The sequence below is a fragment of the Glandiceps talaboti genome, chromosome 4 (genome assembly GCF_964340395.1).
Source record: "Glandiceps talaboti chromosome 4, keGlaTala1.1, whole genome shotgun sequence".
NCBI lineage: Eukaryota > Metazoa > Hemichordata > Enteropneusta > Spengelidae > Glandiceps > Glandiceps talaboti.
The window spans coordinates 21,292,563-21,316,796 of record NC_135552.1 but is presented as its reverse complement, the minus strand read 5'-3'; the positions used below and the strand labels follow the sequence as shown (position 1 = coordinate 21,316,796).

At 34.2% G+C, this 24,234-nt stretch overlaps 1 protein-coding gene across 1 annotated transcript in view; it reads left to right on the top strand.

Moving 5' to 3' along the window:
- Positions 1–24,234, top strand: part of LOC144433956 (integrin alpha-8-like) — a 73,791-nt gene that overhangs the window by 38,125 nt on the left and 11,432 nt on the right. The window contains exons 12-21 of the mRNA XM_078122372.1: positions 3,388–3,485; positions 4,201–4,291; positions 6,208–6,253; positions 11,544–11,651; positions 12,506–12,561; positions 17,708–17,865; positions 19,411–19,545; positions 21,997–22,064; positions 23,016–23,166; positions 23,727–23,816. Of these exons, the coding sequence (XP_077978498.1) occupies positions 3,388–3,485; positions 4,201–4,291; positions 6,208–6,253; positions 11,544–11,651; positions 12,506–12,561; positions 17,708–17,865; positions 19,411–19,545; positions 21,997–22,064; positions 23,016–23,166; positions 23,727–23,816 (1,001 nt within the window). The remainder of the gene's footprint in view (positions 1–3,387; positions 3,486–4,200; positions 4,292–6,207; positions 6,254–11,543; positions 11,652–12,505; positions 12,562–17,707; positions 17,866–19,410; positions 19,546–21,996; positions 22,065–23,015; positions 23,167–23,726; positions 23,817–24,234) is intronic.

Genomic DNA, 24,234 nt, shown 5'->3' with positions numbered 1-24,234 from the left:
GATGTAAAAAAATGGATACTCCTGTACAGTGTTCTCCTCACAATAGACCCAGGCCAGTGACCACTATTCATGGTAGGTTTCTGCCATGCTTCAAAAGTTTTCAGCTACCATCCTTGGGCTGTAGTAATCTTTGAATGACAATATTATTACCATACTTTCACATGAAGAAAAATGGCTGATCCCATTGTCTTTGTATGTATACATGTGTTAAAATGTACATGTGTTAGCTAAAGTATGCTGAAAACATGTTTATTATATATAGAACATTATGCAAATACTATGTAAATGTCAATGTATTAATATGAAAGTTATTATGCAAATTAACCACCACCCTTGCAATTAACATGAATACTCTTGTAATTTCTGACTTTTGTTAATCAATGTGAGAAAACAGAAAGGCAGGAAAATGATCTACATGTACACTATAGTAGTGTTAGAAATTATGGTCATCTTTACTTATTCAAATGCTTTTAAGTGGGTAATATATTTATAGGAAAACAGTGTTATCAATTTTGATAATGAAATCCCATGAATAAAAAATAATATTGCATGTTTTGTTTAAATATGAATGACAAAGGAAAAATGTTTTTCCTGGAAACACAAGTAAAAAAGTTAATTTTGCTCGGCAATCTCCAAGCTATTAATATTTGTCATCTGGGAATTATGAAGCACTATTAACCTAATGAATTACTGTGAATACAAAGTTAGCTATAAACATTTCTATTGTGAGAAATGAAAAACAAGCTTTTTCAAACAGGAAATACTGAAAAAAATAACTCTTTTGGCGTTGTTCTCCTAATACTATGCTCATATTATTGCATGTGATAGTAATTTGCTCACCCCTTGAACAAGAAGTCTAGAGGATATACATTGGTTTTGAATTTGAAGATATCATTGGGTAAAGAGATCTTCGGATTCAAACCCAATGTATAGCCTCAAGGCTATTGAACAACCTATCTGTATAGTACCTAGGCTTTAAAGAAAACGATTTTTGCAAAATGAAAATAAATGAAAAATAAACATGTTTCCATTAAAATTTTGAAAAGAAAGAAAAAAGTTACCATTTAGCAGGAGAGTTTGTTTTAATACTGTCGTCTTATCTCTAACCTAGGGTTAAAAGGAATGATGAATTCCCTACAGAATCACAGTATCTGATAAAACTGATAAAGGTCTACAGAGATCAAAAGAAAGAATACTAAAATAACAGTTGATAGCAGTAAGATGAGGCCAATAAACATTGTTATTGCCGCACTGTGCACACTTATCCCTAGCTCCCTAGTAGTCTCTAGAAACTCAGAAGTGACAGTTGAAGTAATGTCTTGCTACCACTAAAGTGTGATTTCCCCAAGTCCATTAGTATATACCATGTCATTTTCTGCTGTATTCCCAACGTTATTAAGGCTGTATTACACAGGATTTTCCCTAGTTCCCTAGAAACACAACATATGCCTTGCTACCACCAAGGGGGTTTCGCAAGTCCATCCGTGACTATGCCACTTTCTCCATGACATCAATTCCCAACATATTACTGTTGTATGGCACAGGATTTTCCCCCATTCCCTGGAAATTCAAAGGATGTATTCCTTCCATCAGGCTGGGGGATGGGGATGGGGTGGGATGGTGGTTGGAGGTGGGATTCCTAAATCAAGGCTACAAGCAACTTTTCACTTTTCAGTTTTTACCCTAGGTATAATCATGCCACTTCACCCTCGTATATCTCTTCTGATCACAAGGTGACGTCATCAGACTAGTTCATCTACCAGATAACTGTTAGCAGTAGATTTATGTAGGCCATTATACCTCCCTTGTTGTTGCTAAGTCTGGTGTCTGATGGTTGTGATAAGATTATCGAATTATACCTGGCACAAATGGAACAACACAATTACCTTCTCCCTGATACAACTAAGTAACCGGTCACGAAATCTACATTTTGAGCAATCGATATCTATTTTGCGTGGGTGTATTATCTATTGCAGAAAAGAAATTGTATTAAAACTCCATGGTATGTGGTTATTGCTATGGAGCTCAATAGAGTACACTCCTGGTATGACGTTGATATGTTTTAGTTTAATCCTATTTGTAGGATAATTCACTTTTCACAAGACTTAATGTGGGAAATTGATAAAAGTGAAGTCTTCTGTATACAATATATACCATACATACATGCATACCACAATGTTTTAAATGACAACATTCCGTCATATCGTAGATTTCAGTGGTCAAATCTGGCTTTAACCACTGAACTGTACATAAAGCTATCTGCTAAAGTGACTGGGAACCTCACTATTTAGACAGAACAGGAGTTGGGGGGTCTGGTAAAATATGCATAAATTTCAATATCTAACAACACTTTTGATGGGGAACCCTAGTAAATACCTTGGGGACACAGGTATATATATTTACCCTTACAAACACACTTCATAGTGCATATATCACTGGCTTGTACTTTCACAAAGTTTTGATTCTTTTTGATGTACCAAGGGAGATCTAACTTTATATAGTTTTTTTCACATTAATATGGATGATGTTATATGAATAAAGCATTGAGATAAATTTTATGACAACTGATACAAGTTGAGAATCCCCAGGAGGAGACATGGAATTATTATGTATAATTTAAGTAATTGTATTTCAAGGGACTATTGAAACAGATTAAAACTAAAAATATTCATCTCGGCTATAGTTAGAGTAACTTTAATCATACCTCCGTGTACATGTACGACTGTGGTACTCGTCTTTCTTAAATCTAAACGAAATTGGATATGCACCATACCCATCTCTCTCTCACTCTCAAAAAAAAATGAATATACACAATACCTGTCTATATACAAAGAAAAACTTATTAAAATACATATTGTTGAATTCTTTCACTTCATGGGCTGAATACTAGACTGAATATGAATATTACCATGGGAGGTGGTTTTTGATGTGGTGAAAACTTAATAGCATAATTATTGTTGATTTTTTCCCATTCATGCCTTGGGCCCCGGAAGAATGATTTGAAGAACTCATTTTATACAATGATTAAATTGCATGACTGTTACAAAAGGACTTTGAAGAATTAAAAATGAAAAACAAACATTAATCCTTAGATGTCTATAACTAAACAAAGTATGGCTATGTTGTTTCAAATGTTTAAAAGCTTTACAGCAGACAGGATAAACAGAATCATATTCTCATTCTGTTGATGTATTGTCTTGTATTTGTGTTTTACCTCTTGTCAAATATGAATTTCTATTCTTTTAATGGATGATAAAGGACATGTACATCATTACCTTTTAGTTTTTTTCCTATGAAATCTATAATGTAGATTGCATCCCTTATTGTGGTAAATGCAAGAAATGAGCTTAGTGTCTCTAATGTTCTCGTGTTTTATTACTAAATCAGATATTGCAGTTGGAGCCCCCTATTATGGTGAAGATAAGAAGGGAGCTGTCTTCATTTACCATGGATCACGAAATGGTATTAGAACACAAATTTCACAGGTAAAATTGCGAGCTAACAAATGGGCACAATATTTTTAATGTCTATTTTACGCTATGCTACATTATCCAGATCTATGCGATCATTTCAAATTTCAAGTTACATGATATGCATTACTATACTGTTGCAGCAATCAAAAAGTAGAGATAAGATATGAGTAAGGACTAGTTTTGTATGTCATAATGATAATTTTGGAATGCTGGTGTTACTGATGTGCATTACAAGTAATTCCATCATCTAGATTCATTTTAAGTTACACAAACTGTAACGATAGTAGTGTAGTGGCATTCCCTTTGTTTTCCTGAATTATAAAGAGACTCATGATATAAAGATCAATGTAGATATAACTGTGAATAGACTCCCTAAGTCACTTGTATATTCCTATCAGTTGAGCTTAGTGTTCCCTTAAGTCACTTGTATATTCCCCATTAGTTGAGCTTAGTAGCTCCTTAACTAAGCTCAACTGATGGGGAAATCCAAGTGACTTGCAAGTTAAGTCACTTGTATTTCCCCATCGGTGGACCTTAGCAATATATTGATGTAGACCGTTAATTATTCCATTAAAGTTAAGATAAGAAAGCTGGTTAATTCCTGTTTGACGTGTAATATGATCATCACGTTGATCTTGCCTACAGTAGTCAAGTTCATCTGAATGCCATGACTTGGTTGATACTATCACAGTTACTCTAAGCCCTGGCTTAACCCTCTATTCTGTAGATTGTTACAGCATCTGATATCAATACCAACCTCAGAACTTTTGGATCCTCACTGGCTGGTGGATTAGACATGGATAATAACCAATATCCAGGTAATTACATTGTCTCCACTTTTTATTGCTTTTTTTTGGAAACTGGACAAAAAGGGATAGTTTTGGTTAATTTTTTCCTGCGATGTTATCATTTGGTCATTGTGATGGGAGTCCCTAATGTTTTTAATGCATTACTTGGGGGTCATCACTGTCTGGTTGATTTATTGATGTGTGTGTGTACGTACTTGTACATCATTATAACCTTTTGTTCTATGCTTAAGAATGCCATTGTAAATTCTAAGCTCACTTCATCCTCCTAAACAGTCAAGCTAAGCATAACGAAGATAACTTTATTTCTGAACAAAGGAGAATTTGTAAAATATCGTTTTTCTTTGTTTATTTTAGACAGAGAAATATGACATCACATCTAAGAATTACTGAATAAGTGTAAAGTAATTTTGACTGTGTGTTGGAAGATTTGTGGTTCATGTATACTTGTATCACAGCACTCTAAGCACATAGGGAATTATTGCATTTAGTCAGTTTTATGAACAATCATGGTGAAATATATGACACCTACACAATAGATTATATGTTGAACTTTGCGTATCATAGTCCTGCAGAATGTCTTGGAAAGTTTAGTGTATGAACTTCTGTGAAAATTGAAAGGTCATGAATTGATGCTCAATAATTTCAGTCTCCTAATAGTCAGAATATTTCATCTATATATACACACATACATACTCAGTAAAATTCCCTCTTTAAAGCTTCACTAGCTGCAATTTGAGTATTATTTTTTTCTATCAGACAACCAAAAATATTTTGACTAAAATCTTTAAAAGGTCAATAATTAGACATTGTACTTGGTAATTAGGGGTAGATGTGTCCATTTGTAGTCATGTTGGGGTGCTGATTTTAAAGTGTGGACACAAAAACTAATTTGACTGGATTTATTGTACCATATTATGTTTATAGCTATGCGATATGTTTACCCATACTAGGTGATTCAATACTGTTCAGGGTGTACAATATTATGAGTATTAAAGTCATTACAGCTAATAAAAAAGTTTCAAAATAAATTCCAGTTGCAGCCAGTACAGCTGTAAACAGTGCTCATTCAGTGAAGTGAGCTTCCTGATCTTTTCATTCAAGAACTAACAAAACTTTGAAATAGAAATTCTTAACACATACAGGGTATTTGGAGAGATAACATAAAACTCACATGCCAGTTCACATATAGAATACTACTAGTATATATTAACTATATATGCCAAAATGACCCCCATTGGCCTAGTAATTTTTTCCCCAACCACCAAGGGGCCTATATTCTTAAAAAACACAATCCTGCTGCAATATCGAGGAGTAAGTAAAGAATCGTAAATCCATCATAAATTTGCTGATTTACTAATAGTTATAGTAAACATGACATGTCATGTAAGTTTTTAGAAACAGTGTAAGGAGACTATAGAGTCAGAAATGATTAAACTTTGATGGGTTCCATGTATTGTTGAACTGCTGCATCTGTTTTGCTGATGTAACATCAGCACCCAAAGTACAATGTTTGTATAAACACTAACATAAAATTTAGAGGGTTGATTTTCAACTGGGTAATATTATTGTCCTAACCATTGAGCATACAATTTTACAATGGTAACTATTATGTCTGAACCATGATGTTTGGTTGAAGTAACATAAACTTGTGATCTTTTCTATCAATTTGAAATGAAACTATGTTTTGTTTCTTCTAGCTATAATAAGAAAGCTTGAAAATGATAGACAATTATAATCAAAACAGAAATGCTTGGTAATTGAGATAACATAAACTCATGTACCCTTTAGATTAATTTACAGAAAGGAAATTGTATTTTCCTTCTAACTAATGAGCAAATACAAATGATTATGAACATGTATATCAACTCTGCGATGTTTGGTTGATTGAACGTAAACTCACATGCCCTGCTTTTATTTGATTACAGATATCCTGGTTGGTGCATATAGTTCTGATAATGCTGTTTTGATAAGGTAAGTTTTAAATACAAAATCATATAAATATCAAAATCATAATTCTGATAACACCACAATCCCCATCACCTTTCAACTCGAGAGACGGCTATTTTAAGAAAGCAAAAATATGAAGAAAAAAAAAATCAAATTTCAAGCTGCATGAAACATATTAAATAATTCATAGAAATTGTGTTACACATGCCTTCTATATTTTAGACCACGGTAATTGGGTTTCAGTGCTCAAATTGGATTATGGGTACCTGGAAATTGGATTGTCAAAAGTTAGAAAAAAATATTATGTGAAACACGTCTGATAGAAATCTGTGACAGTGCAACTGTCAGGCACGTTGTGTACTGTAATTCACTTTAATAGGAAGGCTATAGGGTCAAAGGAATGTCTCGCATTTCGAATTGCTATGATGTGTGACTTTTCCCCAACATATTCCATTTTTAAGTGTTTGTTCACAAGTAGAGCAAAGTTTAGATCACTATATTGTTGTCTGCTTTTAAAGGCAGAATGTTTTCTTTTCTGGTGAAACAAAGTATTTTGTTGCTATGTACTGAAAAAGGATTTTTAATTAAATGTGAAATATTGAAGACAAAAGGCTTACGAACAATTGTCATGTTATTTGTAACTGAAAATTTTGTTCTCAAGTGCATGGAATATGTTAGCACTAGTTTGAATTGTTCTTTCATTTAGATAAATTTCTATGGTTATTGCAAATTAACTGTAGCAGATTTTGATGTTTATAACTTGCAAAGTTTCAATGACACATTATGATGTTAATTAGTTGATAATTATGAATATGACAAAGAGCACAAAATGCATAAATAATGACAGTAAAATAAGAGTTCGAGTTACCAGCACATCATAAACCTTCCTCAAAAAGATGATTATAAACATAGTTTTAAATTGAAAAGTTAGTCTAAGAGAATATTACTGAGTGGTTTGAAGTTAAAGTATTTTGGTACAGATAGCTTCCCGTGAAAGGATCAATATAAGATAAATACAGAACTAAACTAGAGCTGAATCTGTCCTGAATCTAAATCTACGACAGCTGCAAGATGGTATTAACTGGATTATACGTGGATTAAGAACAGTTAAGCATTAACTGAACATCCATTCAACACAAATAAGACAGAATTAGATTTGGGATTGGTAGTGTGTCTTCCATAATAAACCAGGGACCGACCGTACTAGGCTTTGTACATGCTGTGATTTATGACAAATCAGTGCAGTTCATATTAGCAATTGAACAGCAATCCCAAAACAAATTCAACTTTTATAGCGATGATGATGAAAAGAAAATTGAATTGACGTGATTGTGTTGACAATAATGATCGCTAGCAAATTGAACGTCTTAAGGAGCTTGCTTAGCTGAAAGGGAAATTGCTTGTCAGACATTTGTGAGGTTTGCTACGTTGTATAAAAAGCTCTCTGGTGTACCAATGTTTCTATTGTCAAACATTATTGATGAAAATTGAGGTGTAAATCAAGAGAAGAAAGACTACTTTTCTGTTTCCTATACACTCGTAAATCAAAGGCCCAATTATAGATTTCATGCAATGTTAACCTTACATGTATTTTATACTTCTGAGTCAATCAATAATGTTGCCATTTTGTATATGGTCTGTGATCCAAATCTAAAACAAAAGAAAAATTTCCCCCAAAATTTAAACAAATTAGAAATAATAGACAAACAAGAAAAAAAATAATATTATCATTATAAAATGAAAAAAAACAAACAAGACAACCTAGAAATAGACAAAGAAGAAAAAAATATTGTCATAAAAAAATGAAAAAATAACCAGACAGACTAGAAATAGACAAATGCGAAAAAAAAATGTATATCGTGTAAAGTCATCATAAAATGGAGCTGTCAGTAACAGCAGTGCCTTTTTTAAACCATACAACTATGTGTGAATATCGTTCGCTGGTAAGCGTCAACTGTGTTCATGTGAATAATTATTCTACCCTATGTAGGACCTGGGAATACCCCAGAGATATGAAAGCCTGGAGAAGTAAAAACTGAAAACCATGTTTTCTGAAATATATCATAATACTGTAAACAAAAGAATAATTAATGATGTGTGTTCATCTGTGTGAAAACATGATAATTAGATAATAAATGGAGGGAGTGCATACTCATGTCAGTGTGTGAGAAATGATGTGTAAATTAAAGAGAATGATTTATCATTGATGACTGCCAATTAGCATTGGGCAATTTGAGACTGTGTAGCGTGATCAGTGTATGCACCCTTTCTTTTTTTCCGCAAATTAAATTCCTCACTTGCATATGCTAATGAATGCACTGCATTCTGGCTGATATGAAAAAGAAAATCAATGGTGTTGATATTACTGGCATAACTGTTGGTAAGTGTTCATAACAATCAACAATGTATTAGGAACTAATTACAAAGAGTCCATGTTTCTTTAAGTTTGTTGTTGTGAGGGAAGTGAATCCTCTTCAATTAGTATCAAGTGACAGTTTATCTTGCCTCGCTGTCATTCTGTGTGCCAGGAATTCCACCTGAGATTTTAGCTACTTATACGTGTGGTGCCAGCAGGCAATTTGGTAAATCTAGGCACTTCCCTCTTGTAATTTGATATCAGGATCAGCTAACACACAGTACAGGAAATTCAGATAATTAGATCATCTGCATTTACCTGTAAAATTGTACATCAGTATAGACAATTCCATGTGAAAGTTACTTTGATTTTTCAGGAAAAATCTTCATGTGTTTCCAATAGTCCACTATTGGTAATGTACAAGAAAGTAAGAAATTTTATAAGATTTCGCCCTTCAGTGTTTTCCAAGATTCAAAAACCCCACCAGACTTTAGTGAACATTCATTCTTTGCAACTGTCCTCTATAAAAAAAACTTAGCTATATGTTGAGTCTTGGAGGATTTAGTTGATCAAGTGTGTGTTGTCCATGCTCATACCCATACCCTGGCCTGATATCAGCAAATAAAAACACTGTATACTGTCAGATCATTGTGCTATACATATTCCAGGGCCTTGTGAATAGTTTGGATGAAAGTCGTCCCTTTATTGCTAGATTTTAGTTAATGTACAACAGTAGTGGCAGGTGTATTTTGATTGAATGTAAACTCTGCCCATAAAAATACAATTTTGTTATGAATTTACTTGATCTTATAGTGTGAATGAAAGTCTCTACAGTAATGGCAGATTTGAATTAATTATTATAAACATATAATTACTAGTAGCACAGTGCTAGGTTGCAATGTAAACCTGAAATGTGAAATTGAAGACAAGTCGACACATTAAGATTAATAACAAGGTATCAGAGTTCAACAGTGCAGATCTGCCAGTGATATTAGTAATGATATTCCAATCGATACTGTACAGTATCTCCTTACACAGCAGCAGACTTTAGGGCCAAGACCTGTACAAGTCAGACTATCAACTCAGCTGTTATCATTACTGACAAGTTGTGTGAAGCGGTAATGATGAATATTTCATGCATGACCCTGTAAGTTTTCACCTGGTTTATAGATCAGCTTTGTAAAACATAAGGGAAGGGAAGACCAACTCAATGAGTCATAAAGATAGCAATATGTTACCTCTATGGAATATTAAAGACATGCTAAGTAGAAACCAATGTATGGATGGCTCATTTTTGGTTGTACATTCTAGAGTTAAACCTGTATTAGCTGTAACTTGTCTATTATTTATCGATCAGACAACCAGATATACATTGACTGAAAATTGTTAAAATACCAATAATTAGACATTGTACATGTCAATAACAGGTCTATTTTATCTATAAGTAGTGTAGTTGAGGTTGTGATTAACTGGGGCGCTGATTTTTGGGTGCGGACCCTAAAATATATTTGATTGGATATACAATGTATTGCACCATACTATATGTACAGCTATAAAAATATGTCTGCTAACAGTAGATTCAATAATCTCATGTTAAAAATATTGCAAGTAAGTCATTAAATCTAACAAAACAGTGTCAAAAGATGTTCCAGTTGAAGCTAAGGCAACTTAAGGTAGAATGTTGTGCCTCATGGACAAATTTCCCAGAAAATCAAAGTTCTTCCAAATTTTGACATACTAAAGCTTACTGATCCATTTTGAAATACAAGAAGCAATATAGGGTTTTTAGTATGTTTGTCAAAAATGTATTTAAAAAAATTAAATAAAAAGTGGTTGTTGTCTTTGGAATATGATGTACTAAAAGTGAATAAAGATATATCAGAACTGACTATTTCTGGTATGGAAACCCAGCTGCTGCCTTCACCGTTATATCATATTACAGAAGCTATTGGCTTCGTGTAATAAGTAGCCATTATCATTAATTACTGCTTCAATCAGTAACCTTTTGATGAAGATTTAGTTTAGAATTTCAGGTCATGACCTCCCATAAAAGGTCACGACCTCTCCTCAATTCCACCTGTCTTCCATGCTTCATTCATCATTGTATGTTCTTTGATATAAACATGAACCTTAATTGTAATGCTGTAGAGATATATGTTCAGTTGGAGTGAAGAGATCAATTTTTGACATTTCGTTTCTTGAACTCAGGAGAAGGGAAAGAGTGTTTTATCGAATCTCGTACATTTGAATACTTGTGTATGATCAGAATAGATGCTTTTCAGTGTATAATTATGCTGTTAGATTTTGTACTGGAACCCACAAAATAGAGATAACTTTTATACCTTCTTGTATAGACCTTGCAGCACATGTGTCACTTGGGTCAGATTTCAGAAGACTGTAAGATTTATAAACAAACTGATGACACATTTCTATAAACACAAATTATTCTTGATATTTTATTGAGTTGCAAAAGTTGGAAAGGCAGGTGTTAATTATTTATCTGTATGTTTGTTTGTTTGTCTCCCTGTGGCTGTCATTTTAAAGAACTTTTGAGTTACAAGTAGTTTGAATATTAATTGCTAATAGTGACATGGGGTGAGCTGTCCACCCAAAGATTATGTCAGTCAATTATCCAGGGCAAAGGGGCTTTGCTAGTAGTTGTATGTGGTGAAAAACTTTGGGAAATAGAACAAATTCCCAGGAATATTCATTGATATTTACCACATATTACAAAATCTTTGTATGGTTGATATGAATATAGAACTGATGTTTTCTTTCTGTAATTAGGTCACTTCTAATACAGGAGTTTAACTTGGCTGAGGTCATGTAATAATGTATCATCTGACATTGTCCTATCTGTCTGATGTGAATTAATTTGTCACATTGTAATTCTGCCTGGTTGTGTAAATCCATCACCTCAAATTATCCTGTCTGTCTGTCTGTCTTTATACATTCTAGGTCAAGACCAGTTATCAACATAGAAGCAGATGTGAACGTCAACCCAGAATTAATTGATCTAGAAAGTAGGACATGCGCCAGGGGATCTGATGACACACCAGTAGCATGGTGAGTGAGTGAGTGAATGAGTGAGTGTGGAATACCAGAGTATAACTGTAAAAGGAAGTAATAACGCACATCTTCTTTTAAATGTATAAGACCCCACTGCCTGAAGTAAGAGAAAAGATTTTGTTGTTATGTACACAAAATATTAGGCTAGGGAGATAGTTCATTGGTAGTTGGTTGATAATTAGGCCATATTCCAGTTCACAGTTTGTTGGTAGTCTGTAGATAATTAGGCCATATTACTGGTACCATCTTTTAGGTATAGAGGGGGCTATTACAATATAAAGCATCATAAAGTATGACATACCCTAGAGGCCACTTTGCCATCAATCATTGTAATGGATAAAAGTATACCTATACTAGCTAACTGGGAATAATGGTACGCAACAACGTTAGATCTTATATAGATGCAGAAATTACCCTACTAGTTGACAGAAAGATCAAACTTTGATGTTAGAAAATTAAATTATAAATTGAGAAAAAATTGTATTTCAAGCTTGTTATGAGTATGAAAATTTTATTTCTCTTCTAAAGTGCATATCTGTCATTTTCATGCATTTTATGTGATATTTGAACCGACTGTCAAAATCATGTTATTAGCATGGATCAGCCATAGTGGAAAAGGGTTCAAATATTATTATTTAAATAAAATGAAAATCAAAGACCTCTTCTTTATGAAAATCAAAGTGTTCCAATTTTTTGAGCTGTGAATTTCTAATTTTAAATAAAATCTGACTGTCAACCATAATGTATATCTCTGACTTATATTTGTATATGTAAATGACAGTCTGTTTTATCAAACAGTTTCCATTATGTTAAATTTCAATTTTTTGTGTTTTTTTCAAATTTTATTTCAGCTTTGCCCTGACCACATGTCTTAGGTATACTGGTGTCAATGTACCAGCAAGTATTGGTGAGTATTCCTTAAACATTTTGATAATGTTGAGATCATTTTGTTTGAGTAGAAAATGAGATTTTAGTTCTTCTTAGTGTAGTTGGTATGTTTTGGACGGTGCCAGAAAGAGGCCTGTGGTTTACAAACACTGACTTAGCTGTCATATTGATGTAGGCATAGAATGTGGAATGTTGGTTATTTTCACTAGATTTCATTGTAAAGGCCAGTGTGCTATCCCAGGTTCTTGCATTAGTGTTTATCTTATCAGTGGAGCAATAAAGATTACGTAGGATTATTCTTTTGTTCTGAACCAAGGTTTTTCTATAGCTCTACCAGACAACTCTTGTCCACACCTTTATTTCAATCCTGATCAAAATCAAACTTTGAAGGTGACGTACTCCAATACTCAAGTCAAAAATAAATTTGGGAGTGGAAAATAAAACATGTAGTAAATTGTACTCAAGAGAGGTCATTTACTTTGCAAAGGGTGGCAGTCATGGTTTTTACCACGTATTTTCTACCACCATGCAAGGCACTTCATAAGAAAATTAAGATCATTTTGATATTTTATGATTATTCACACTTCATTGAGGTGTTTAATTGATATTACTGAGTTCAGTTTGCAGTTCACTTCACTCTAACACTGATTGTTATCGCACAAACCAAAAGACCAGAAAGAAAAACTTTGAGGACAATGTAATCATTGTGTCACAGTGTTTTTCTCTCATAACACCTGCCATCCTTGGCCCTGGTAATGGTAATGGGTCAAACTGCTTGACAGTGAAGGATGAAACTTATATATGAATGAAAATATATCACTGTCATTCAAACAGTCAAGTCAGTTTTCATTGTTTATGTTAGGATTACTAAAAACCTGGCCATCAATCATATTCTACTACTTCTACTACTACCACTGTAAAGAGCACTTTAACTCGTAGATACATATCTATGAAAAAAAATGTATTTATTCATAAATACACTGCATGACTTGGCAAACGTCTAAGGTGTTAGGCAGCATCTGTTACAACTACTAGATAGAGAGCAGTATACAATGTAAGGAAAATCAGAATTTCTACCACCCACGCATTTATAGAGTTACAAAGGTTCATTTTCAGGTCAGTCTTGTACATACTGCTATTGTCAATGTTTGGATTCTGACATTACTTTTTTTTGTACATTCAGGGAATGAAATCTAACCTCAGGGTTACTTAGATAGTCTTTGCGAAAAATGTTATATATATTACACAGTAACCCTTCACATTGTGAATATTGTCATCACTACTTTGCACATGTTAGGCGTTAGAGTTACCATGTTATTTTATTTTTCATAATGTTTTAGAAGATGTCTTGGGTTTTTTGTGTCTGAAACTTTCATATTGTACCAAAAGACCAAGACAAAGCAGAAATCTTCAAATGAATATTCACCTGTGTTGGTAAAGCAGTGTATTAAACACAGCACACATATTAAGAAAAGGCTCCTCTTGACTTTACCGTGTTCTTTGTCCATCTAAGGCTGGGATATCGTAATACTAGCAAATAATGTTTTATATAATTTCTCTTGTGCATTATCAACAAAAGCTTTACAAATTTGTAGCATTTAGGGAAGAATGCAAAATTAAAAGTTTTCCACTTTATTGCATCAATCTCTACAAATTTGGGTATGAAGAATATCAAATCATACTCTGATAGTTTCACCATTCTTTGCCACAGCAAATAGCTACTATAAATTCAAGACAGTGAGAAAGCATGAAAACATAATGAATTGCTTTGGTTTCCATCATTAAAAGTTAATCCCCTTGGGTTACACTAAAGCAGACCTCTTGTGCTTTTCACAAGTTTACTGAGACTTTCACATCATGGATTGACCTCATGACAAAATAGTGGTTTTTACCCCCTTTTCCTGTGCCATCAATCATTTGCACAGAGTAAAGCTTAAAGCCAGCTAAGTTTTCAGATTTGTATCATCAGAGTCATTGCTATGTTTTTAACTCATTTATCATTCAGGAAATGGTCTGCCAACCACTAATGAACGTTTTCTTGATAATATCAGATCACCAGAAACAAAAAAACCCAACACATTTCAGGTTGCGATTCTTTGCTCTCAATCCTGTGGTCAGTTTTTGTCTTTTGTTTCTATGGAAACTATCAATTTGTCATATAAAGTGACAGCCACCTCAGACAACTAAAAGAATTTTAGTGATCTGAGCAGCCACTAAATGTGAAACTGACTGGCGTATTGTTTGGAGACAAAGGGTAATTTAGTTTTACATAGTTTTAATTACACTTAAGAGACTGAACCATATCTAATGTGTAGGAAGAGGTAATTTGAAAGCATTTGGAAATCTATAAACAGAGGAAATCTCTGAAACCAGTACAGGAAGTACTACATTTTGTGGGTAGACTTGTCTAATGTGCTTTTACAGGGGGGAAAAACAAAGAATTTTCTTACTACAATACACGCTACAATTTCAAAAGTAGTCTGGGAACTTTCATATTTTGGACCTTTCCTAATGGTTTTCACATTGTATAATCATGGATACATTACATGTGTATGTACTGTAAACCTGAATCAAGTAGCCTACATGTATACCATGTATACCCCCAAGGTACACACACAGGCAGGAAGTAGAGCGCCACCATGGCAAATTTTGGAAAGGCTTATTCGTCAAAGTTGAATTTTTTGTTTATTTCTCACAGAAAATAAAATCCACCAAATAATATGTTTTGTTCAATGTATTAAACCTGGAAACTTTAATTGAAGACACATATTTGCAAACAATATAAATGGCTATGTTTTAATTCCGGGTCTTCACATTAGTGTTTTCATAATCAGGATTACATGCCCAGATTCAATGATTATTTCAGGACCAACTTGTTTCTATAGCTCTGCCAAACGACTGTTTTTCATACTTTAATAGATTTTAATCCTATTTTAAAGTGATGTCTTTTGTAACAACAGTATGCCAGACTCAATAGTAGTAGTACTCCAAATTTAGGAAAAATAAAAGCTTTACAGAACTTTGAAGAACTAGAACATCAACACTAAGTGAATTTAATGTACGGCAAAGAAAAAGGATTTTAGTCACAAATGTTGCAGCTTATAATCAAGCCGACAGAGAACTATAAAAAAAAACACCTATCCTAGTGTGTTCTATAGCAAGAAGTCAAAGTATGTCAATATATGGAATACTTGTGATAGTTTGATCTTGGAGACTTCGTACATACATACCGCTTGATAAAACAGATAGACCCATGCCAATAACTCAAACCAAAGTGTGCGATATGACAGTTAATAACTTTCATATCCATCCAGACAGCGCTACCATAAATCACTCAAAAGCCTGTAAAAATTACCCCCTGGAAAAATTTACACAGCTAAAAGGTACAAAAAAACAACATTGCTAATTCACAGGGAAGGTATTAGCACTCAGTGCCATCTGTGTTCATTCTAAATTACCAGTAGTTGCCTAAGGTGAAAGTTTTTATCAGCACTATTATAGTTGTTGTATTACCTAGAGAGGAAATATTGGCTTATCAAAATCTGCTGTGTATGTTATATCTGCAACCAAGGTACTTTGACAAAGTAAAATATGACGGTGTTGTGTCTGGTGCTGTGTCCCTGGTGTCTGTGATTGACTATATTTCACAAGTGTGGATGAAAAGAACGGTTCTTTTATTTATTGCCGTCAGATGTAAAGTTTATATATTTTAGGGCCAGTGAACTGTTATTTTCCCTACTGACACAGACAATGGATGAGGAATGCAGTATATTTAAGAGCTCTCACTCAATGTTTGACTGATCAAGTCTTTGTTGTTGTTGTTGCTCCTGTAAAGCATAAGCTGGATGAGTGATCACAGGAGTGTACACAACGATGAATCTTTGCTGGGGGTCTGAAACAAAATTATTTTCTAACATATGAGAAATTTAATAGCTGTTTTATCTGATTGCTCCCGCTCTGTTTTACTACGGTGACCATTCTCGAACATTAGCGAAAATGCAAAAACAGTTATTATATGATAAACAATGTTTAACCAACACAATTTTCTTGTAATGATTGTTGAAGTACAAGAGAATTTTCAGTGATCCAGTTTCCAGTAGATCTGATTAACATCTGATGTGGGGAAATTGAATACAGCTCGATTTCTGTATTTACCCGTACTTCCTTCATTTATAGTTGTCTGTTTTCGAGTTTGCTGTTCAGTGGAGTGTAGCAGTGCTCATTCCCAGAACAACAAAATTGAAAACAATGACAATAAACGGAGGAAATAGAGGTAAATAGAGAAACCAAGCCATCTTCACCACCACCACATTTTAATCAGATTGGTTTTCAGTCTATATATTGGATTTCATTTATTCACATTTAAGAAAAATAGTATATGTTATGGTAAAAAAAGTATACTGGGATTAGTGTGAACAGTGACAGGTTTTAAAAGATAAATCCCTTCATGAGATTTGATACTGTGTCATGGGTTAAACAAAAGTAATTTATATATCACAGAATACCATAAATCTACGGTGGAAACATTCCAAGTCAGACATTCAAATATAAATTGTAGTTCTCTGTGGAGTTTAATAGACTGAAATATGCGTCCCCTTAGTAACTTAACTCACTCCCATGTCACCCTTCTTGATCTAGGAGTGCCTGTAGTCCAACAAATTAGACTATTCAGTTCATCCGTTGTCAGTTTCAAATTGTGTAGTGAAATGTGGACGTGAAGATGGCTTACATGCACCTAACGAACAACAAATATATCTATTGATTTCATTGGTTTACAAAATATTGTAAGTTTCGAATTGTGTAGTGAAATGTACGCTTTGAAGATAAAACTATGGCTTACATGCACCTAACGAACAACAAATAAATCTACTGATTCCATTGGTTTACAAAATATTGTAAGTTTCAGTGATATGTTTCCATATTAAAATTGTGGTATGATATATAGGAAGCTCTGAGACCCCACCCCATGTTTTTAAACCCTTCACCAAACCAAATCAAGCCAAGCCAAGCCAGTAAACAGAGTAACTGGTTTATAGGAGACTAAGTGACTATAATGTCAGACCCCCTCCCCCACCTCTGTTTTAACACCTTAACAGTGACAAATGCTGTAATTACTATAAGAACTGTAACTGATGTATAAGGACTATGTTATCTTTATTTGACAGATCTAGAGCTGACCTATGTATTGGATACACTGATACCACTACAGAAGAGAGTGTCTTTCCAGTCCACTGGTACTGCTGAATTAACAGAAAAATGGACCCTACAGAGTCCAAATGAAGCCAGGGACTGGTGTAGAGGTGGAAATATGGTTTTATTAAAGGTACAGTCACAAATTTGCTACCAGTATGACACAAAGAACCCATCATATTGCTATAATTGCTGTAAACATTTAGTGCAGTTGTTCACTTTCTACCATAAATGACATCGTAAATCTTGCACAGTTATCAAATAATGTCTACTTGTTTATATATTTGATGAAATGATGTGGTGGAAAGATTTTCAAGTACAGGTATAATCAAATATCAAGTACCCAAAAAACTGAAGTTGCAGTCGATTAATAGTCATGGAAAATAGCTTAATTTGGTTATATTGAAATTTGGCATGCAGTGCCTTTTATTGAGTTTCATTTTTTGATAGCTTATCCTTGAATCTGTGTTGACGTAGAGGGGGGGGGGGCACGACTGAACTATGGTGCTCATTTTGTGAGGTATACAGCATAGATTTGTAGACTTCTTAATTTGCAGCAAGATTAAAGGGTTTGTCAAGAGATATCTTCTCATTATCTCTTTCACTAGGAATCACTCAACTACTAATCAGGGATTTGGTTCATAACCTTGAATACCTACTGATAGCTGAAAAAACATACCTATCCAAAATAGACCACTTTAGAAACCATTGTTGTGAAATTGAACAAAGCCAGACGACTGGCAAAAGAAAACAAACAGATTGTTAGACATGCATTGGAAGACAGCTACCGTAGTTTGCTATGAATTGTGGCATTGCTGCTCCTCTGTTCCCTGACTATTTACACTCCAATAGATTTGCTACTAATTCAGGAAGTACGTGCAGGTTGGCGATTTTCTCAACAGAGATCAGTAAATCATACGACTATAGAATTATAAGTAATTGCGTGATGAAGTCTTGTATCCATCAGGATCAAGTGGCATACTTGGATACAAACTGAGCTTACTCTACGTAACATGCATACAAAATAAGTTGTGTAAAACTTAAAACAAACTTACTACACTACTACCCTTGTATATTCCATTCATTCTCTGTCAGTGAGATGGTTCCATGCACTTTTCAGCATTGTTCACAGTATAGCTATTTTCTTTTGATAATGAATTTTCAACATAATGAAAATATCACTAACAACTGTTCATTCAGTCTTAGTTTTAAAGTCATATTCACTCCAGCTTTAGTTTTAAATGTATATAACGCTGAAACACGAACGTTTGAAATCAATATATACTTGGACCAAGGGTGGCAAAACCAAACCAAATCAAATTAGTATAGGAAGCCACATAAAACCTAATGTTTAAACCTTATGTTCTGCATTAGTATAAGAAAAGAGCCATAAGGATTACTTTTATACAGGTAGATAGGATCATTTAAGATAATCAAGAATAACTTTTTCTATAGTTCTGCCCGACAATTGTGTTTATCACCCAGATTCTAATCCTATCCAACACCAGTCTTTAAAATACACAATATTAATTTTTGATAAATTGTTATTTTGTTGGTCTGATAAAACTGAAATGTATTTCAATTGAATAAGTAATGAATGGTATAGGGCTTTGAATGAAAATGCCTTCATCTCATGTATTGCAAAGTTGAGTTTATATGTATTTATTTTGTTACATAGGAGGATTTCTTGGACAAGTATTCACCAATCGGCATTGATATCACCTACAAACTATTGACAAATACCGAGATTGTACCACCACTTGATTTACATCCTGTACTCAACCAATACATTCCCAGTACAATAAAAAAACAGGTAAGATTTGCCACAAAATGTCCTTGAAGTGTTTTAGTTTTAACCAGTATTAAATCACTGATAGCTGTAACTTATATGTACCACACCTTTGTTATCTCTAGCCATTGAAAAATACACAAAATCTTTAGTTCAAACACTTACAAGCTTTTTATTCTCTGAATCCCTCTAGTTGTTGATAGTACAGTGTACACTGGCTTGATGTCCTTGTGTAAACAGTATGAATAAACAATCCAGGCTGTTAATTTGTTTGTCAACAAATAGTACATTAAGGGGATATGCAATTGGTATGATCAGTAGGTGTTGATACATGTATATATGTTTTTGAGTACAAAAACAGAAATAAGTAAAAAATAAGAACAAAAGGTATATAAAAAAGTAGTGCCTGTTACAGTATAGTGTTCTGCCATCAATGGCCAGGTCACTGCAGTGCAGCATGACAATGTCTTACAGTTACAGCTACCAAGGGGTTAAAATAAATACTGGGTTGCTCAGAATCACTCAACATATGAAAAGATGGGGTTCATAACTATACTCTGTGTTCACTTGTGGTCAGAAGTGTGGAACTGATCACAAGGCAAAAGTCTAGAATTGCACATGTTATTGTATCAGCTAGTGTATGTAAGGTGGAGCACTGGCCTAAGACCAGGTAGGATGAAATGATAGCCCAAATACTTGTGGCACGTTTGAAACATATCCACTTTTAGTCCATGCTGCTTAATGGGTAAAAGATGTAGAGTTGACCTTCAGTTTGACCTTTTAGATACTTTTCCTACTGTTCCCCTGATGTGTAACAGTAACCTCAGCCTCACCAAGTGTGACCTCTTAAAATCATACCCAGAAAAAAGAAATTATGGTTTTTACCTATTTTACTATGGATAAAACTAAAAAAATTACCTCTGAAGACTCTTGAATAAACAGTATCAATGCAAAACATTTGTTTTTGTTTTCCATGTAACACACCTAGTTCTAGGCATAACAGTGACCTTGTTTCGTGACCTTTAAACTTCAAGATAGAAGTTTAAAGTTTTTTGATAAGTATAATAGTGACCATCCACTATCTCATACCGGTAGCATTTGACCCCTGATAAAAAAAAAAATATGATGCAATAAGTGCCGAGTTTGAAGTGTTCACAGTTCTGTCATACATTAAACAGAGATGAAAATTATGATGTATTCAGTTCCTTAAAATGGTACCCACACAAAATACCCAAAATGAGAAGCAAGATTTTCCTGCTATTCTGTCACGTATCAAGCATTGACCAACATTAGTTGAATTCCAGATAATGGCGCTAACACAAAATACCCAAAATGAGAAACACGTTTTTCATGCTGTTCAGTCATACATTAAACAGAGACCAACATTTATGGCTTGTTTGAACTCCTGCAAATAATACCCAAACAATATGAAACAAATTTACTTCTCGCTAGTCTATCATTACTTAAGCAGTGCCCTTCTGAATAGCGGTAGTTCAACCTCTCCAAATCACACCAACAGCACCGAGAGAGATGAATCTGCACGATGTTCAACTCTGATACCGGTGAATTCCATCAAAATGTCTCCCTAGTGAATGTCTAATATTTATGAGATGAATAATAACAGATTCAATTATGATTGAGGTGTTCCCTCATGGTTTATTGACTTCTCAGATGCAAAGTCTAGCGGGACTGCCACTACTTTGTTGACATGCATGTTTCTCTAATAGTCGCCATCTGGCGGAATTGGGATGCACAGTTTACCGTCTGTAGGGACTGAACACTTTGCACTGCCGACTCAATTCATTTGCTTTTCACAGTTTGGGAATTTAAAGTGCAATGTTAAAGCTGTATTAAAGTTTGATGTTGAATACAAAATCAGCAGTCTATTGTGTTTTAAGATGAGTTGTTTGGAATCTTGCCATCATCTCATCCTTAGTTTGATTGGGTGTATAATTGTACCATCACTCATTTTCATGAATTGGGAATTAATTGTTCGAAATTTAAGATAAAGGGGAGGGGGGGGGGGGGGGGGGCGCTAGAAAGAATTTTTTTTTTAATTTCAATTTCTGGTATATTTTTTTACAGATCATAAGATCACAGAAAGAGAGAGTAGAAATGTATATTTTGATTATCTCTTTCTTGTATATAAGATGAGCAGAAAAAGGAACTAGAAACAGACGTTTTTTTTTTTCGTTTTTTTTTTTTACAAATTTAGGTAATATTCAAACCACATGTAAGGTGTATAAACTTTTAAGGTAACATTATTGCGAACATGCTAGCACTAGTTTATGTTGCAAAAAAAGGTGAAAAGAAAAGTGATCTTGTTCCACACTCGAGTGTGTTTTATTTGAATTATAGTAGGATTTTTTTACAAGGTAGGGAGTAATCCTTTCGATGCACTGTAACTGCCGACTAGAGATAGTTTTATTATGATAAATGACACAAATTTTATATCTATCTGTCTATCATTTTCAGGCTTACATTCTAAATGACTGTGGAGAGGAAAGAATATGTGTACCTGATTTAAAGTTGGAGGCAAACATGTGAGTTACTCAGTTCATCAGTCAGTCAGTTACTCACTCACTCACTCACTCACCCACTCACTCACTCACTCACTCACTCACTCACCCACCCACCCACCCACCTATCCACCCAACTATCCACCAGTCCACCCACCAGACAAACAATTATTCAGTTTGAATATTATCGTAGCCAGTTAGCAATCATGGCAGCATTGTAAATTGCTATAGTTGAATGTGGTTTGACAAGTCATACATAACAACATTGTTATTATTGGCGTATACTGGTCATTACCATATCATACAGACAGTTGATCTAGTCAACCACTTCATGTCTGTTCCAACACAGTGATCAAACACATGTCTGGGCTGTGACCCTGAATATCAAATCAGATATGCAAATTCTATAAAAGTCACAATCACATATGTGTGAAATTATACTGGTCTTGTAGAGAGAGATATATGAACTATATCTGAAAAGACTGTATATAAAGTATGGAAAGAGTTGTTTTTGGAGTTACAAACATTAGATTGAGAAATCAATGAAATTGTGGTTGTCTTTTAACTGTTATTTTAATCTAAAAAGTGTACATAATCATAAACAAAATAAGCCCCCATCAGTGATCACTGTAAAAGTTGGTTGGTTGGTAGTTTTGCAAGTCGTTTGCAGAAGGGAGCCACCAAAGTCCAACAGAGAACAAAAATAGCACAGTCTTAAGCTACTATTAGGCCCATATTTTAATCAAGTCAGTGTGACTAATATAGAATATACTCTTACACTTATTTTGAAGCAAATCTGTATATAGACACAGTGTTACAGAGGTGGTAAAATGTGTAAAAAGATATTATGCTGGTATCAAAAAAATAATGTTTTAATATGATACCACCTCAGTTTATCCACAACACCAAGATTGAGAGAGACAACACTATCAACGATGAATTATTTTTTTTGTCTTTTTATCTCCTGATTTGTAGGGATCCAGAGAGCATCTTTGTTGGCAATAGTGATAATGTTAGATTACAAGTTAAAGTGTCTAACCTTGGAGAAGATGCTTTCATTGCCGAAGTGACTATCGCACTTCCTTCAGGCATTGATTATGTCAGAGTGGAGAATTTGGATGAGACGGTAAATAGTATTATCTTTTGATTTCAAAACTAGATTGTTTATATTGTTTAGGTGTATTTCTACATGCATGTTCGTGTAAAGTACCCCTCCTCCATATGTACTGTTTATTGTCTACATCTGTGTGTATGCCTGTAAGCCTATATGTCCACCTGCAACCTCCGCTTTTGCTGACCAATCTTCCTGCCCATTTCTTTGTTTTATCTCAGTATTTGTCTGTCTGTCTGTCTGTCTGTCTGTCTGCCTGCCTGCCTGCCTGCCTGCCTTCCTGCCTGTCTGTCTGTCTGCCTGCCTTCCTGTCTGTCTGTCTGCATGTCTGACAGACTGTTGGTCTGCCTTCCTGCCTGCCAGTATCTCAGTCTGTCTGTCTGCCTGCCTTCCTGCCTGCCTGTCTCAGTCTGTCTGTCTGTCTGCCTGTCTGTCAGTCTCTCTTTTCAGCTTCAGTACTTTGATGTTTGTTGTAAAAGTCTATGTCGCTTGCTAAAATATCTTATTCAAGTTATTAAAAACCCAAGAAATGTAAATTAGTCTAATCATTATCTTATATTGTTATAATTTTGTAGGAGTATGTTGTAGCATGTTCAAATAACCCAGATGACAATACAGGAATAGTAACTTGTGATGTTGGCAACCCACTTAAAGCTAATCATGAGGTAGGTACTACTACAATTGTGTGTCTAGGTGTTTGTGTTGGTGTATGGGGTATGTGGATGTGTATGGGGTGTGTGTGCAAATGGATTGTTGTTTGTTTGTTTGTTTGTTTGTTTGTTTATGAGGGTATGTGTGTGGGAGGGATGGATGGGTATGTGTGTGTGTGTGTGGGGGGGGGGGATGTTCATGTGTGTCCAAAGTAAGTGTGTCTGCACAAAACATAATGTACATGACTGTTGTTTAGGAATATTGCTATTGGACAAAAGTATAATTATCTTTTTATGTCAGAATATATATATTACAGAAAGTTTCTTAGACTAAATAAAAGGTAAATGCAAAATCAAATCAATTTGGTACAGAAATGAGAGTCAAATTTAAGCTATCATAATAACTAGTATCATGGATATGAGACAATGATAA